Here is a 14791-nt window from a genome sequence, read left to right on the forward strand (position 1 = left end):
TGTATCCATATTAAGACACCAAGTATGTTTTTCTACCCAGTTTTTCTTGGGAGGTTCTGTCACCGCCCAACACACCAGGAACACAAAGATTTTAAATTCCAGGCAAGAAAACACGTTGTAGTGAAGCGGAAGCCCCGGAAGGCTTCTCTGAGGTCTCACCAACCTTCTCGAGGCCGAACATCCCCGGCCTGCCGGGCCCGTTCCCGCGGCCCCGGAACGCGCCTGCCGCCGCCGGTGTTTCCGCGCCGCGGCCGTTCCCCGGCGCACCCGGCGGAAGGCGCGGGCGGGCCTGAGGCGCAGCGCGGGCCGGGCAGGCCGAGCCGCCGCCATGGGCAAGCGGCAGCACCAGAAGGACAAAATGTGAGCGGGGGGCGCGGGGGAGAGCGCGGGGGGCCGGGCCGTGCGGGGCCGCGTCTGTGCCGTGCCTCAGTGACCCTCCTGTCTCGCAGGTACATCACGTGCGCCGAGTACACGCAATTCTACGGCGGCAAGAAAGCAGGTAAGGGGGGACGGGCCGCTCCCTCAGAGCCCCGGCCGCGGCCCGAGCCCGCGGCGCTGCTCGGGAATGCCGCGCTTGTGGCCAGGTGAGCGTCCCGCCCTCGGCCGGGGCTGTGCCCGTTGCTGGGGCAGAGCTGAGCCTCGATTCTCACCTTTAAACTCAGCGCTGGCGGACTGTCAGAGCTCTGTTTTGATCTTTTTCCGGCAGTGTAACTTCAGTTCGGAAATGTTAGTTACAGTTTTGCAAGTTTTAGTGTATTTGTCCTTGTCATCAGTAACTTGTCGCCGGTTATGTAGCAATATGTAACTTTCAAATGTTTCTTGATTACCTAGAATACCATGTATTTATTAAAATCTGTTGTGTGGGTTTTCTTTTTCCATAAACAGACCTTCCACGAACCAATTTTAGACGTTTATCATTTGATCACTGCAGGTAAGACAACAAATTGACGTTATCATTATTTAATGACACATGTATTTATCAGGCTGTTGACACTGAACTAAAGCCGTGTTCTTCTGAGGCAGTTACTTTCATTGCCTTATGCCTGCTGTGGCAGTAGTGTGGCAAGAAAAAAGTTGAATAAGAGCTGAAACAGAGTCTGCATGACCTGTGATCAGTGTCTGCAGAGGTTGGAGCTGATGGCTGAAAGGATACACAAGTGATGAAATAATGCAGAACAATTACTGTGTACATCCCAGTCTTTCAAATCCGTGTCCTCAGGGCTCAAATCTGCTTGTCCCTGCTCAGAATATACTTGGTCAGTCACTCATCTTGCTAAAATAGAGATTAAGGTAGATTGAAAAATATTTCTGCTCTTTTTTTCTGTTTAGATTTTACTGCTTGAAGTGCAGGAGTGAAGGAAGAGAGTTGGTAGAAGTGGGTTAGAAATCCTTGTAACTTGGGTAGTTCAGGAAGTTGCCTCCATACCTATGAGCTAAGAGCTGGCAGGATTGTGGAAGCATCCCTAACAGGGGGTGCTGAGTGTGATTGCCAGTCACATCATGATTTCCACCTGGTTTTGCTAACAAGGTTGTGTTCTCTTCTTTCTAGTTTGTCTCTGCAGCCATTTGAATACCCAGTTTGCACACCAGATGGGACAGTCTTTGACATCCTGTAAGTTCCTGTCTGTACTTAGCTTTATTTTAGTGTTGTTGAACTGTTACAGCTATGTAATCATCATTTAGTCTTAGTAATTTGGCAAAAACAGTTATGGCCATCAGTAGAGGTTTCTGATGGTGCTTGTCATTAATTACTTTGTCCCTTTTCTTTTCAGGAGCATTGTACCTTGGATAAAGAAATATGGAACCAATCCAATCACGGGAGAAGTAAGTAATGATGGGTGGATTCACATCATGTTTTTGCTTTCTTTATGCTCAGTTTTTTATTTAATGTGTTAGAGAAACAAAAATGAAGATGTGTGGAAGAAAGGAGAGCATGACCTCTATTTATTTTCTGTAATCTGATTGTAAATGGGGCAGAGGTGAGTGGTTCATTTATAAAAACTCTCAGGGTATCTTGCCTGCCTTCCAGCTGTGGCATAATGAACATCTGTACAGATGGAAACACAAACTGTTGGCAATGCTGGTGCTGCCCAGAAAGCCTGACTGGTTACTGGTGGAAAAGACTCATATAAGCACAATTCTGGTCCCTGCAGGCCAAGGGGCTCACACCTCTCCATCTGGGATTAAACTTGCACCAATGTTTCCTAACCCAAAGTGTATTTGGCATCATGCAGATTAAGGAGATTAATAGAAGATGTTATGAATGGTAAACTTACACTACAAAATCTTTTGAGTTATCCTGACAGTATATTTCAGAAAGCTTCTGTCATGATGGTTCACTGTGAAAGAAAGCCTTGTGGGTTTCTCCCCACTTTTTCTGCATAAATGATAATTATGAAGGGATTACTTTCTGTAGCAGCATGAAATGGTAAAACACTGAATAAACATGAAGTACAGGAAATATTTCCCTGTTGGAATTATCTTTTTTTGTAATGTCTTAAAGTGCATTGTTTATGAGGGTATAGAGGTGGAACTGTTGCCTGAGCGACTGAAATTTCCTCTCCTTCAGTGTGTGCAGTCACTTTTCCAGGCACTGGGTGGCAGCCGTTGCCCAGGATTGGGGAGGATTGCCGCTGCCTCTGGCTGAGATTCCTTCTGAAATACCTTGCTTTCGATTAAGGATTTTCCCATCACACAGATACGATGGAAAGCTAAATACAGATGCAACATTCCAAACTCTAAACATGAACAGCCCGTCTGAGACTTAATATCTTCCTGCAGGTGTGTTTGTGCAATGGTGAAGTGATTGAAGGTCTTTCTTCACACTTGATGAAGCCAGTGTGTTGTTGAGAAGGAATGAAATTGCAGCTATTTCTTTTGTTTTCACCAGCCTCTCACCACTTTGCTGCTCTGTGCGTTGGTTGGGAGTTTTGGGGTGTTACCAGATCAATTTTTTTCACTCAGAGCAGCTCATTGCAGACTGTGAGCCATGATGTTGTTTAAAATTGCATCAAGTAAATGCTAAGCAAGAAGTGTAACGTGCCTGTCTGTGTTGTGTAATGGAGAGAGAAGGAGACTGTGCATAATGTACTTGGTGAAGCATAAATGCTTAAATGAAGTCAGGCCTTGAGACCTGTTAGTTTACCAGATTTGTGCTTCTGAGTGGATCTGCAGTGCTCCTCCAGCTCTCCTCAATGTGTGTCCTCCCTTTTGCTCTGTATCACTGTCTGGGGAGCCCTTTCTTCCCCCCTCTTGTTCTGTGGTGAGCTGGTGCTGTACAGCTCTCTCCTCCACAGGACCAAGGTGTTCCAGATGAGTTGGAAGAAAAAGGAAACACTTGTTCTCCAGAGCAGCACACAGCCCAGCTGAATTCAGCTCAGTGGAGCTCGAAGTTGAAGAGTGGGGTTGAAAGAAGGATTGTAATTTAGACTTTGTTTCCCAGGAGGGTTGCTCAGGTTTTTGGAAGAGTAGGGTGACATTGGGCAGAAATGGGATAGGAGTCCTGGGTGGGTGGCAGAGGAAGTCAGTGAATTGAGCTTGTGCATCTCTGGGCTGTTCTGTCCTCTGTTGAATCTGCCACTCTGTGTTCACCCTCTGTTCCCTGTGCAGTTTGTTCATGGAAACCAGAAAGTACCTTTTGTAATGAATTGGTGACTTGGTGAAACCCAGGACTCTGGGTTTATCTAGAAAGGAATTGAGCCAGATGAGCTGCAATGCCATGTTATGTACACTAACTTAGGGACTTACTTCACACAGTTGGTGATGAGGCTCTGGAGATTTTTTGCATTTATTTGTCTTGAAGTACAAAATAGTAATGAAACCCTTTGTGGCTTATACTTCTCTAATTGTGGTTTGCTACAGGACAGATGCTTTAGAGAAGTCAATAGACTACTTGGAAATGGGGGGTTAATGGTGCACTCTTGGCACTCACTAGTTCTGTCTAGCTGCCTTATTTCTGAAGTGGACCCCTCAGTGGAGAACTGGAGAGCCTTGCAGTCATTAAGATATTTATCTTTACTGTGCTCCAGGGGATAGGACTGTGTCTTTTAGTCTTTTATTAATTGGATGTCTGTGAACTGATCTACAAGGGACTTCTCTGATTCTTCTGAATCCTGACTTATTGGACTAATCTTTGTTTTTCAAGAAATGCTGCAATTCAAATCATTGTTGACCTTTATCTAGAATTTACCCTGAGTTGTTCTAGAAAGTAACTTTGGATTTATTCCTACCCCCTCCCTTTTTAACAATGCATTGTGGTAAAAAATGCTTGTTTTACTGCTACACTGTAATTTTGGAAGAAGCGATACATTTCTCATAGCTGAACTAGCGTCTGTCAGTTGGCATTGTGTCACTTACTTTTTCTGTCAGCTTTGTCAGGACACTGCCCTGGCTTATCCTTACACTAAAATTGCATAAAATAAAGTGGAAAGTGATAGTTAGCTCATTCCTTTTTACTGACAGCAGCACTTTGGCTTCTTGGGCTTGCAGAGAGTTGCAGGCTTGCCAGGACGTTTCATGTAGTGACGTTCTGACAGCCTGACCAGCGTGCCCGCAGGAGGCAGCCAGCTGGGCTCAGCATACCTGTTTCAAGGAGTGACATTGGCCAGAGCATGTCTGCTTGGTTGGAATCTCAAATATGAGCAGATGATAGATCAGCGTGCCTTTTGACAGGAATTTCAAGGAAAATTGGTTATCTTTGTCGCATGGATATGTTCTCTGTGGGCTGAGCTATTTTTCCTCCTGTTCATTGTAATGTGTCTGATGTCAATACCTATTTTTTCCACTCTGGTTCGGTGACATTCTGACTGTGTGTGGGCAGGCCAGATTGTTGTGGCTGTACTTTCAGACCCTATCAAGGCTCTGTAACCTTGGGCAAATATCTCTGTTCCCTTGTCTCAGAAGTAGCTACTGTCTTTGTCCCTGGTTCCTCCTTTTCTGTGGGAATTTAACTCTTTTGGACAGTGGAAAGCCAGTTAATTTGATTCAGTTCAGTTAATTTAGCCTGGCCTATGAGTCAGGTTAGGAGACCTGAAGTTGCCATGTGGTGGATTTATGAGACTGAGAGTCCCATTTGTGGTCTGAATGAGGCAGAGCAGAATTTGTGTTGTGCCCTGTTTTGTGCAAGGTTGGGATCCAGACCAGCAGGCCAGAGAGGAAATTTTCTTAAGTGTCACAAGGTTTTAGCTCCTCACTATGTTAAGAAGGAAATTCTTTAATTCCTGGGGTGATTTACAGGTTAGAAAAGCCTTTTGCTTGGTCTGCCTCTGAAGATAACCATAAAGAGGAGTCTGGTGCATATGATGAAGTAATAGAAGGCAGAGCCACTGACATAGAAAATGAGAACCAGCTTTGGAGTCAGAAGGCTAAAAATCCCTGACTTTTCCCAATGAGACATCTGCCTTTTAAAAAGAGAGAGCTGGACACAGAGCTTTGCTCTGTGTACAATATAAATATTTGCTATTTTTCTCCCACACTCTTTAATCCTGTATTTACCAAATAAAGCTGACTTGGGGTGAAATTATGACTAACATGATCAAATAATGGCAGTACAGGTGCCTGGCTCCTGCAGTAAGCCTGTCTGATCCAGGCTTTGGAAGCACCAGAGAGCTTGTACCTGCAATGCCCTGCAGCAATGACAGCCTGCAGTGGACACCTCCTCCCTCCAGCTCTGCTCATGAGGAATGTAAACAGTGCCCTTTTTTTCAATCATTTGTTTGAAGTAAGGTCAGTAAGATGATGCTTGCCATAATAATTACAGGCACTTTCAAAACCTGTAACTTCTTACCCACGAAAGAAAAAAATTGCAGCTACATCTGTTATTTCAAAACTTGGAAAAGCATTCTCAAATACATTCCTTAAATATATTTATCTTCCAAATGCTGATGGGTATTGTTACTTCATTTTGTTGTTGAAGTCATGATTTCTTTTCAATTTGGTTAAGTAGATTTCAGTGAGTTTCATAGATCCCATAGAAATCAGTTACTGGTCTTGCAGTGAAACTTGCTGACCAGGTAATGAAGAGGATCTGAAGAAGATTACTTCTTTTACTGTTGATTTGTTAATTCCACTTAAAAAGTGACCAAACAACCTTACAATGCTTTTTCTTTTTTTTTTTTTTTTTTTTTTTTTTTTATGCACTAAAAAACTCTTTGGCTATCTAAGTAAGGGAAATCCTGTCTGAAAAGGATGCAGAAATTGGAGCAAAGGTGAAACTCCTTAAACAGAGAAGTGTTTTTGTCATGTTTGTGTTTTGAAAGCATAGAGATAGAAATAGAAAACATTGATAACTGTTTCTTCACCTGGGGAGTGAACATAATGAGAAATATTTTTTAGGTATTTTTTCTACATTTGCAATATTCTGAATAAAGAAACTGTAGTGTGTGAGCAATGTGGGAAATACCAAGTAGGAACAGGTGTTAAACTGCAGTTTAAGTTCCAGTCAGGACTTTATGGTTCACTACAAATTGCTTTCCAACGCTGTCACATAATCAGTGCAGGGTCCCTGTGTTTCAGGAGTGGATTCCTGAAAGTGGGTTGGATGAGCTTCACACGTTACTGAGTCAGAGGTGTTGAGATCACATCACAGACAAAACTCATCCAACCCTGAATCAAGTGGAACGAATCTCAGGCCTGAGCTGGGAGGAGGACAAGTTCCAATTTCATGTGACCCTTACTGGCTAAATCAACAGTGACAATGGCTTTTAACTCAGTTCATATGGTCTGTGAGGTAATTTACTGCAGATTGCTGCTTTAATTGTGTTGTTCCAGGTGTGTTTCTAGATAATGAGCAGCAAATAATGGATGTCATTAGACAAAACCCTGTGGTTTGAAGGTGCCTTCTTTCAGGGCAGTGTAGCAGTGCACACTGTCAGGAAAATGCAATAGCCATAGATAATGTGCAGTGGGATGCATTTTCAGAGTGTTTGTTGAGACCTTTCTGTAACCTGGTGGTAATGTTACCTCACAATTCTGTTGATCTAAAAATGGCACATTGAAGCAGGAGTCAGATTTTCCTTGTGCTTTCTCATCTTTTTGTCTTGAGAAGTTTTCTTTGCTTACTGTTTCCAAAGAAATTGTGCTTACCTTGAGCATTTTCATCTTTTGTCTGGGTACAAAATACCAGCAGGAAAATGCTGTGGAGACTTCCACAGGCAGGCTATGTTCACATCAGTTTTCCCTATTTAGAGTGCTGGAACTGTCTAATTAAGAGCTAAATAGTTTGACCAGTTGAGATAATTTTCATTATGTAGAATTCAGGAGTGAGTCATATCCCTCTCACATTGTTTTTTCCTCAACATCAGAGCACAGCACCTGAAATCCAAATAGTCTGCTGAGTTTCCTCCTCGGGGCTTAGGAAATGAGTGATCATTTCGGTGGATCGGTAACTTCAGGTCTCATTTGGATGTAATGTGAGTGATGTATAAATGAGAATTGTAATTTTTCTCTAGAGAACTCCTTTCACGTGCGTGTCACAAGAAGTCGGCACATCTTCAGCTTTGAAATTCAAAGTATATTTCTTAATTTGTCTGATGCAACTCAGTCAGGTCTTCAGATATTGCAGAAGTTTAAATGTCAATTGTCCCCTTTTTCCCCTTTTGTTTAACTTAGCATATTTTTCGTATATATTTGAAATGAGGGTTTTTTCCTTGTTTATTTGTAAGAAAAGTTTCAATGTGGGGTGGGAATACAGTTTTGTTCTGGGTGAGCAATAGCTTATTACAGAACAGAGAACAAAGCTTACAGAAATAAAGCCAAGGGAAGCTTTGTTGTTGAAAAATGATTCAGACAAATCCATCTTGGTTTTTGTGTGCTGCCGAAAGAGGAGTGAAATGATCAGGAACAGAAAACTGGGAGACTGTCTGAGGTCTTCGACTCTCTCAGTCTGCTTTGCAAACTGCGTGCTCTGTCTTGAACCAGTGTTTGCTTTTTGCCTGCTGTGGCTGCTGAGAGCTTCTGCTGATGGTTTTTCATCTGATACATATCTTCTGTAAATTTTGGGTTTGACCAGCTTAGTCTTGTTTGTATTGGTGCCAAAATTGCGCTTCTCTCTGTTAGTGTTTATAGCTGCATGTTTTGCACGGAAGAATTTAATGCTTTCTTGACATTCTCTTGTTGAGACTTGTATTTTCCTCTCAGATGTTCTTCATGCCTTTAAGTTCTCCATACCCTACATGGTCACGGTTCTTCTCCACATCTGTTAAATTTTAGTATATCTTCTTTGAACAGAGTTAATCTTAATCATACACAGTAAATGCTGTGTGAATGCCTGGTTCAATGGTGGGAATATTTTCTAATCTCTTCCTGAAATACTTTGATAATATCTGATATATTACACATGATAGTGTAAAACCAAAAACCATTTCAATGTATGTGTTGAGACAGGAAGGGTGCTTTGAGAAAATGAGACTTTGTTGCATTTTCTTTTGGTAGGCCAGGTCATTTCAGAAGCAGGTACAAGTTAGAGTCAGCCAGGATGAGCAGTAGTTCTTCCTTTTCTCTTTGTTTTGTCGTTTCCAGTTAAATGTTGCTGCCTGTATTTCTGTGGGCAGTAGCAGACTCCTTTCAGACACGGGTGGTTACAGCTGTTGTCATTAAGCATCTCTCTCCAGGTGCATTTTTGTCTGGGGCAGCAGACACAGGCTGCTGCTCAAATGCCCAGAATCCACTTTGAACGAGATGAACTCTTCAATATGCGGCAACTGAGCCGTGTCGTCTTACCTCATTGGCCTCAGAAATTATTAGCTTTTAGTCAACAGTCTGAATGAGTTAATATTTGACTAGTGATCATAAATTTTCAAGGCCCCTGGATAGAAACATATGAGGACATGGTTTCTGCCCTGAGGAATGACCATGAAGTCACGTGTCATAACGAAATGGTCATAAAACACAGGGGTGATCAAGGGGATGAAAATCCCACTGAGTTGTATCCTGACAGATAACTCCTTCTTTTGTTGGGTTTTCTGAAAATTTCCCTCTCTCCTTTGCTGCTGACAAACATGGATAGCTGATTCTTTCTTTTCCAGAGTTGTTTGTTTGTTTTACAGTAGTACACCCAGCACTACTAAGAGTTAGTAGCCTTTATCTGTCCTAAAAAAGGGGATTTATTTTTCAATTCTCTGTATCTTTGGGAAACAGTGAGGGCAAAGAAGATGAGATTTGCTTCTACTTACTGTTCAAGTGCTTTATCAAGAAAAGACATTTAAAACCCTCCAGTGTCATGAGTCACTGGCCAAGCTGCTGTTCCTCCTTCACACCTTGCTGACTGTGGTGGCAGTGGGCAGTGTTTGATTCAGTAACCCACCTCTGGGCACAGGCAGATAAAGGTGTCTACCATTATTTCTAATGCATTATGGCCCTTACAGCAAAAAAAGTATTTACATCTAGGTTTTACAGACTGAACAGATGGTCTCTTCTTTTCCTTTTCTGTGTTTTGGTGTAAGTGTGCACATTGGATGGGATTTTGTGACTGTGACACTTGAAAAACTAGCAGCTGTGAAGTGCTCTAGCCTTAAATGAGATGCAGCATGAGGTTTCCCACAGATCTTTACTTGCCTGTTTTTCACTAAAATTGGAGACTAGATTTTTGGTTCTTCTGCAAAGCTTTATTTTCCTTGAACTGTGCTCTGTTTGGCTGTGGATCTCTGGATTGGTAGACTTTTGACTGCAGTAAGACTGCAGGTTTGATCATGCAATGCAGCTACATGTCTTTTTCTCATGGTAATTTCTGTTAATGTGCTCTTTGATAGAGCAGTATTATTGCTGGTATCTGTGAACCATGTCTGTTTTCAAGCATATCTTTATGGTTCTGTGGACATGGCTTTGGTGACCATATAGTGTCAGTTTGATTAACTTTTAAATATGTAAATACAGTGGTTTAGAAGTGTGTAATGAAGGATCTTCTGTGTCCATTTCCATTCTAGCTCAGCAGTACATGAAGACTGCAGTTAAACAGCAGCTTCATCCAAGAATGTGAATTGAGGGTATCTTCTTAGCATTAGGTAGAGAGCTGTGATAAATATTGAGCATTTTTGTTGTTGAATTAAACATAGAAATGATACCTGGAATTGTGAGACTATTCCGGCCTCTTGGCTGCTGAACCCAAATTTTTCATGGAGAGTTAAACTACATATAGATGGCTTATTTTGTTAAAACAGTGCTGCTGTTTCCAGTTGCAAACCCAAATGTGTAGGCTTGAGGATTTCCAATGCCTTTTATCGTCATTAAATCCATTTGCAAAATCTGAAATAAGTAACGTTATACATGGAGTTATTCCAGTACTATTCATTGAACTCATGTCCTCATTTTTTTGGGAAGATTTTATAGCAAGGAAAATTGTAAGAGGGCTTCTTAAAATGGGAAGTTGTATGTAAAGTTTATATGTAACAGGTCTCATCTTGAAAGGAACCAAGGAACGTAATACAAGATTCATTTGCTGTTGCTAAGCTAAGTTTGGTACGTGGTAGGCAACACTGCATTTCAGTATTAGTATTTGTTCTGCCTTTCTCTTCTGCTTGAGGTAACTCTGTGCTTCTTGTTTTGGTGGAATGAAAAACCATTAAATGGCCATGCCAGCTCTGAATGAATTTTGACCTCATGTTATCAGCCAGTTCAGATGTGACGGGGTAATTTTTCCCCATGTAGTGCGTTGGTCCTGGCTGGACCCCAGGCAAAGCCCCTCTGTCACTGCCCTCCTCAACTGAACAGGGGAGAGAAAATGTCACTGGGGGTTCATGGGTTGAGATAAGGGCCAGGAGAGATTTCCTTCCTAGATATGTTATCCCAGCTGCCTTACCACCATTTCTGATTGTCCCAGCCTTGGCCAGCAGCATGTCCATCCTGGAGCCAGCTGGACACAGCGGAAGCTTCCAGCAGCTTCTCACAGAAGCCACCCCTGTAGCCCCCCACTACCAAAACCTGGCCACTCAACCCCAATACCAGCTTCCCTGGATTATTGTGTGTTCCTGACAGAGGCCATTCGGTGTGTCTGGTCAGGGAGCCCAATCCCCAAGTGCTGAACATTTGAACACTTACTCAGTTGTTGTTGGTAGGGTGGGAAAGTCTGTCTTTACTAAACACAGCTTTTGCTGCGTGTCACCAACTCTGCCCGTGTGTGGGTAGAGAATCAGCGGAGCCCTTTTTGATTGCTTTTCAGGCTGGTGCATATCCAACAGGGTCAGAGCCTTATTAACAAGAGAAACGTGCAGCCACAGACCAAAGAGATTCAGCGAGTGTAACTAATTGATGCGTGGGGATTGTAGGTCATATCTGCCTGAGACACGCAGCGATGGCAGAGAATGATTTAATTCGAAACAATCGGCGTGTTCCGTCCGCGAGCTGCCACAGTGCCCCACTGACCTCCGTGGCGTCATCACCTCTGCCTGGCTATCCGTGAAGGATGCTGCCCTTTGGGATCCCGCAGGAGCCAGCGCTGTCAGCTGACAGATGAGAGCGCGCGGGGCGGTGGGGCCGCTCGCTGCCGCAGGAAAGTAGGTCATGGCCAAAAGTAGCCTTGGCTGCCTTTGTGGAAGTGTGCCTGTGAGAGAGGAGTCAGCTGAGAAAAGAGCTCGCACGGTTTTTGCGTTTGTTTTTTTTTTAGCCCTTCCTTGCTGTGGAGCAGCTGGCACTACGTGCCGTGAAATGCGTCTGCTTTCCAGTATTTCTGCATAAAATATTTTTAGAAGGGAATATGCGGCTCTTATTTCTGCTTAAGGGAAGTGGCAGATGCTTGTGGCCTTTTCATTGTCATTAGGAATTTAGAGTTTAATTAGATCAAGTGTTTTTAATAAACACTTTTTTTCCCTCTTGCTTTATTAACTGGAGCGTGGCTGAAACTGGATGGTGGGTGTGTGTCAGGGAAACACAGGTTGAAAATAGTTTTGAACTTGAGCTATGTATGCAATATTTGTTCTCTCTTAAGCACTATTAATAATAAAAAATACATAAAAACAAGTACTTTAACTCATTTTAGGATTCATTCACTCCTGCTGTCTCTTCCCGTGAGGATCAGCGCCCATTTGTGGCGTAACGGTCATTTCCATGGCAACAAACTGTGTGATGGTGCTTGGAAAGCTTTGGCTTTTGATGGACAAGAAATAAAAGGAGATTCACCCACATGCAAGATAATCCTGTTTTCATGTGAAATGAAGAACTTGAGAGGAAAAAAATGATATTACACAGTTTGCATGTATCCTGATCTTTTACACTTTCCTGGGTAATGTGTAGGAGTTTCAAAACTGAACCTCCTGGAAGTCCCGGTTTTGGACTCCCTCCTCTGTGGCTGCTCTGTGTGCAGTTGGCAGATCCTGTAGCCTGGTGTTGGGCACTGAGCAATCCTTTGTAGCACATCATCATCTGGTTTTGCTGTTCTGAGGCTCCAAAGATTTTCTTTGACAAAACACTAAAATCCCCTTCTTGCCTTGCCACGCAAGCTGAAGGAGCTGCTCCAAAGGGCATGAGCTGGCATACCAAGGTCACTTCTTCAAGAGAGGCCCGATAGAAAGCCAGCCTATGGCCATAAAAGTTTGTAATATTCATATAGCACTTCACTACAGAGTTCTCACTCCAGGCAGTATTTCAACTCCTGTATGACAATCACTGGTTTTTTTATTTTCTGTTGTCATAAGACTATGTCAGTGCTGGTCTCTGTGGGGAACAGATCCAGCACGAGCAGCTGATGCACCATGAGTAACTGAGGCTGAAAAATAACCTTTTTCCATATTATGGAAAGATATGACCTGAAATACCATACTATTTCCCTGGGCACGGAGTGAGAGTCCAAGGACTTGACAGCAGATGAAAAGTGCACTGCAGCTTTTGCTACCTTTAAAGTCTGCACAGCAGTTTCATCTGTCTTTTCTGTGAAATTTCTGTCAAGGTATAAATCTGAATCTTCAGTCATGCTAAACTCTTTCTTACAGACCTGTTTCCATTTTTCTTTAAAGATGCTCATGTGTTTTGGGCACAGCTCAGATCTGCCAGGAGGATAATTTAAGAACCTTTCTTGAAATTATCAAAGTTTCCAGTGGTTGTATTTCTAAAGAAGCTTTTTCTGAAACATAATTTTTGGGCTGTTGCACAACATGTGCACAGATGGATGCTGTTTTGTGTTAATAGTTGTTTAGGTTGAACAGATCTGTCCAGGATCAGATGTTCATTTTGGCAACTCTGCAGTTCCCCTACTACTTCTTTGATAAATTTGTTCTTGTAAGAAGATAAATAAATAAATAAAGCTCTGCATTCACTTAGTCATTTCAGACTGCCATTGCCTTTGTTGTCCTTTTTTGTACCCCAGCAGTGGGCAGATATTGGAGTGATTTGGGTGGGTTTTTTTTGAGAATCCACTTAAGGAAAATCAGCGGTACTGGTCTTCTGTCACATAATTAAATATAACCGACCCTGGCCTCTTCTTTCCCTTCCCATCTTATTCCTACTAGCTCTCATTGCTCTTCCTGCTAATGAATTAGAGAGGTGGTTACCTTTCTGGCAGCAAATGAGCCTGCCAGTTGGTTGAGAGCAATTTGAGAAGCGCCTTCCTATAAACGAATGAGTCCAGCTGTCATAACATGTACTCTGTAAACCAAGAATATGAATTTTGATTAGGCACAGAAAGCCCACTAACTTAGTTTCACACTTTTCTTTGTTGTTTTTTGCCATCATGATTGAAGCAGCAGTGTTGGCACCAGGGCTGGCAGATCTCTACTTGTAGCTGTTTGTAAAGAGCTGTCTGGGTTATAAAAACCTCCCTAATCTCTTCAGGTGCGTGTTTTGAGAAGAGAACCAGTTGTTTATTTTAAAAGGCCTGTGCTGTGTGTGCTTTTAAGAATCCATTTGGCTGTGAAACTGTCTCTGACAGCTGATACAATCAAAGGCTTTGTTTTTTAGAAGTCTCAGATCCTGACTCAGATTGCAGCTTGTTTCATCTCCAGCTGGGTGCCACAGTCAAGCACTACCTGACCATCCCAGTGGGCTGTGCTGGTGAGGTCACCCAGGTTGTGATGTGTCTTGTCTTGCCAGTGATGTACCCAAATCACACACTGATCCCATGGAACGACTGGGGGCCTGGCATGTTACTGAAGGCTCACTATGTTGTTTTGGGTGTGTGTGCAGCTTCCATGTCTTAGGGAAGGCTGCAGGACAGGAGCAGCCTGATTGTCCAGAAATGTTTGCCAGCCCTACAGTTCTTCTCTTCCCATGTCAGAAAACCCTTCCAGAGAGAGGGCAGCAGAAGAATGCCATAGACATGCTTCTGATGAACTGTGGGAAAGCAGGAATAGCTTAGTTTGCAGTGTCCTCTCTAGAGCAGGAGAACGCTATCCCAGCCTTGGCTGTCACCTCAGTTCCCTGTTCAGTGGAATTGTTACCTGGAGGTTAAGTGGCTGAAAATCCCTCCTGGGACTCCCTTTGTTACCCCAGGCGCCTCTCCAGAGAACTTGTGCCTCCATTTCTCTTTATTATTGCTGGCTATCATGTGAGCTCTGCTGCACGTTTCCTGAGTAAAAGGAAAATTGCAGTTATTTCAGAAAAGGCATCGAGCTTGATTGCCAAAATGGTTTGCTGTCTTTATGACTTTCATCAGAGGTCCCTGCTGAATTGTCCCTTCTGATCAGTGGCAATGATCTTTGCGTCTTGGCTTTTCATGCCAGCTCCCCTTTCAGTCTGTGCTGAGAGTTGTGCAACTCCTTGAACTGATTCCCCATGGTTAGCACCGTCCTGTGTCAAATAGAGCCCTGTAAACAAATGTATCCCAGTTCTCAGGCTCCCTGAGCCTTGTTTTTGTGGTCTGTGACTTGAA

General features: G+C 43.1%; 1 protein-coding gene across 1 annotated transcript in view; it reads left to right on the forward strand.

Moving 5' to 3' along the window:
- Nucleotides 1-282: 282 nt before the first annotated feature.
- PPIL2 (peptidylprolyl isomerase like 2) overlaps nt 283-14791 on the forward strand; it is a 68108-nt gene continuing 53599 nt past the window's right edge. Inside the window, exons 1-5 of the mRNA XM_041410279.1 lie at nt 283-360; nt 450-499; nt 886-931; nt 1550-1612; nt 1773-1824. Of these exons, the coding sequence (XP_041266213.1) occupies nt 329-360; nt 450-499; nt 886-931; nt 1550-1612; nt 1773-1824 (243 nt within the window). The 5' untranslated portion in view covers nt 283-328. The remainder of the gene's footprint in view (nt 361-449; nt 500-885; nt 932-1549; nt 1613-1772; nt 1825-14791) is intronic.

This window comes from Onychostruthus taczanowskii, unplaced genomic scaffold (genome assembly GCF_017590055.1).
Source record: "Onychostruthus taczanowskii isolate IOZ18803 unplaced genomic scaffold, ASM1759005v1 scaffold32, whole genome shotgun sequence".
NCBI classification, from domain to species: Eukaryota; Metazoa; Chordata; class Aves; order Passeriformes; family Passeridae; genus Onychostruthus; species Onychostruthus taczanowskii.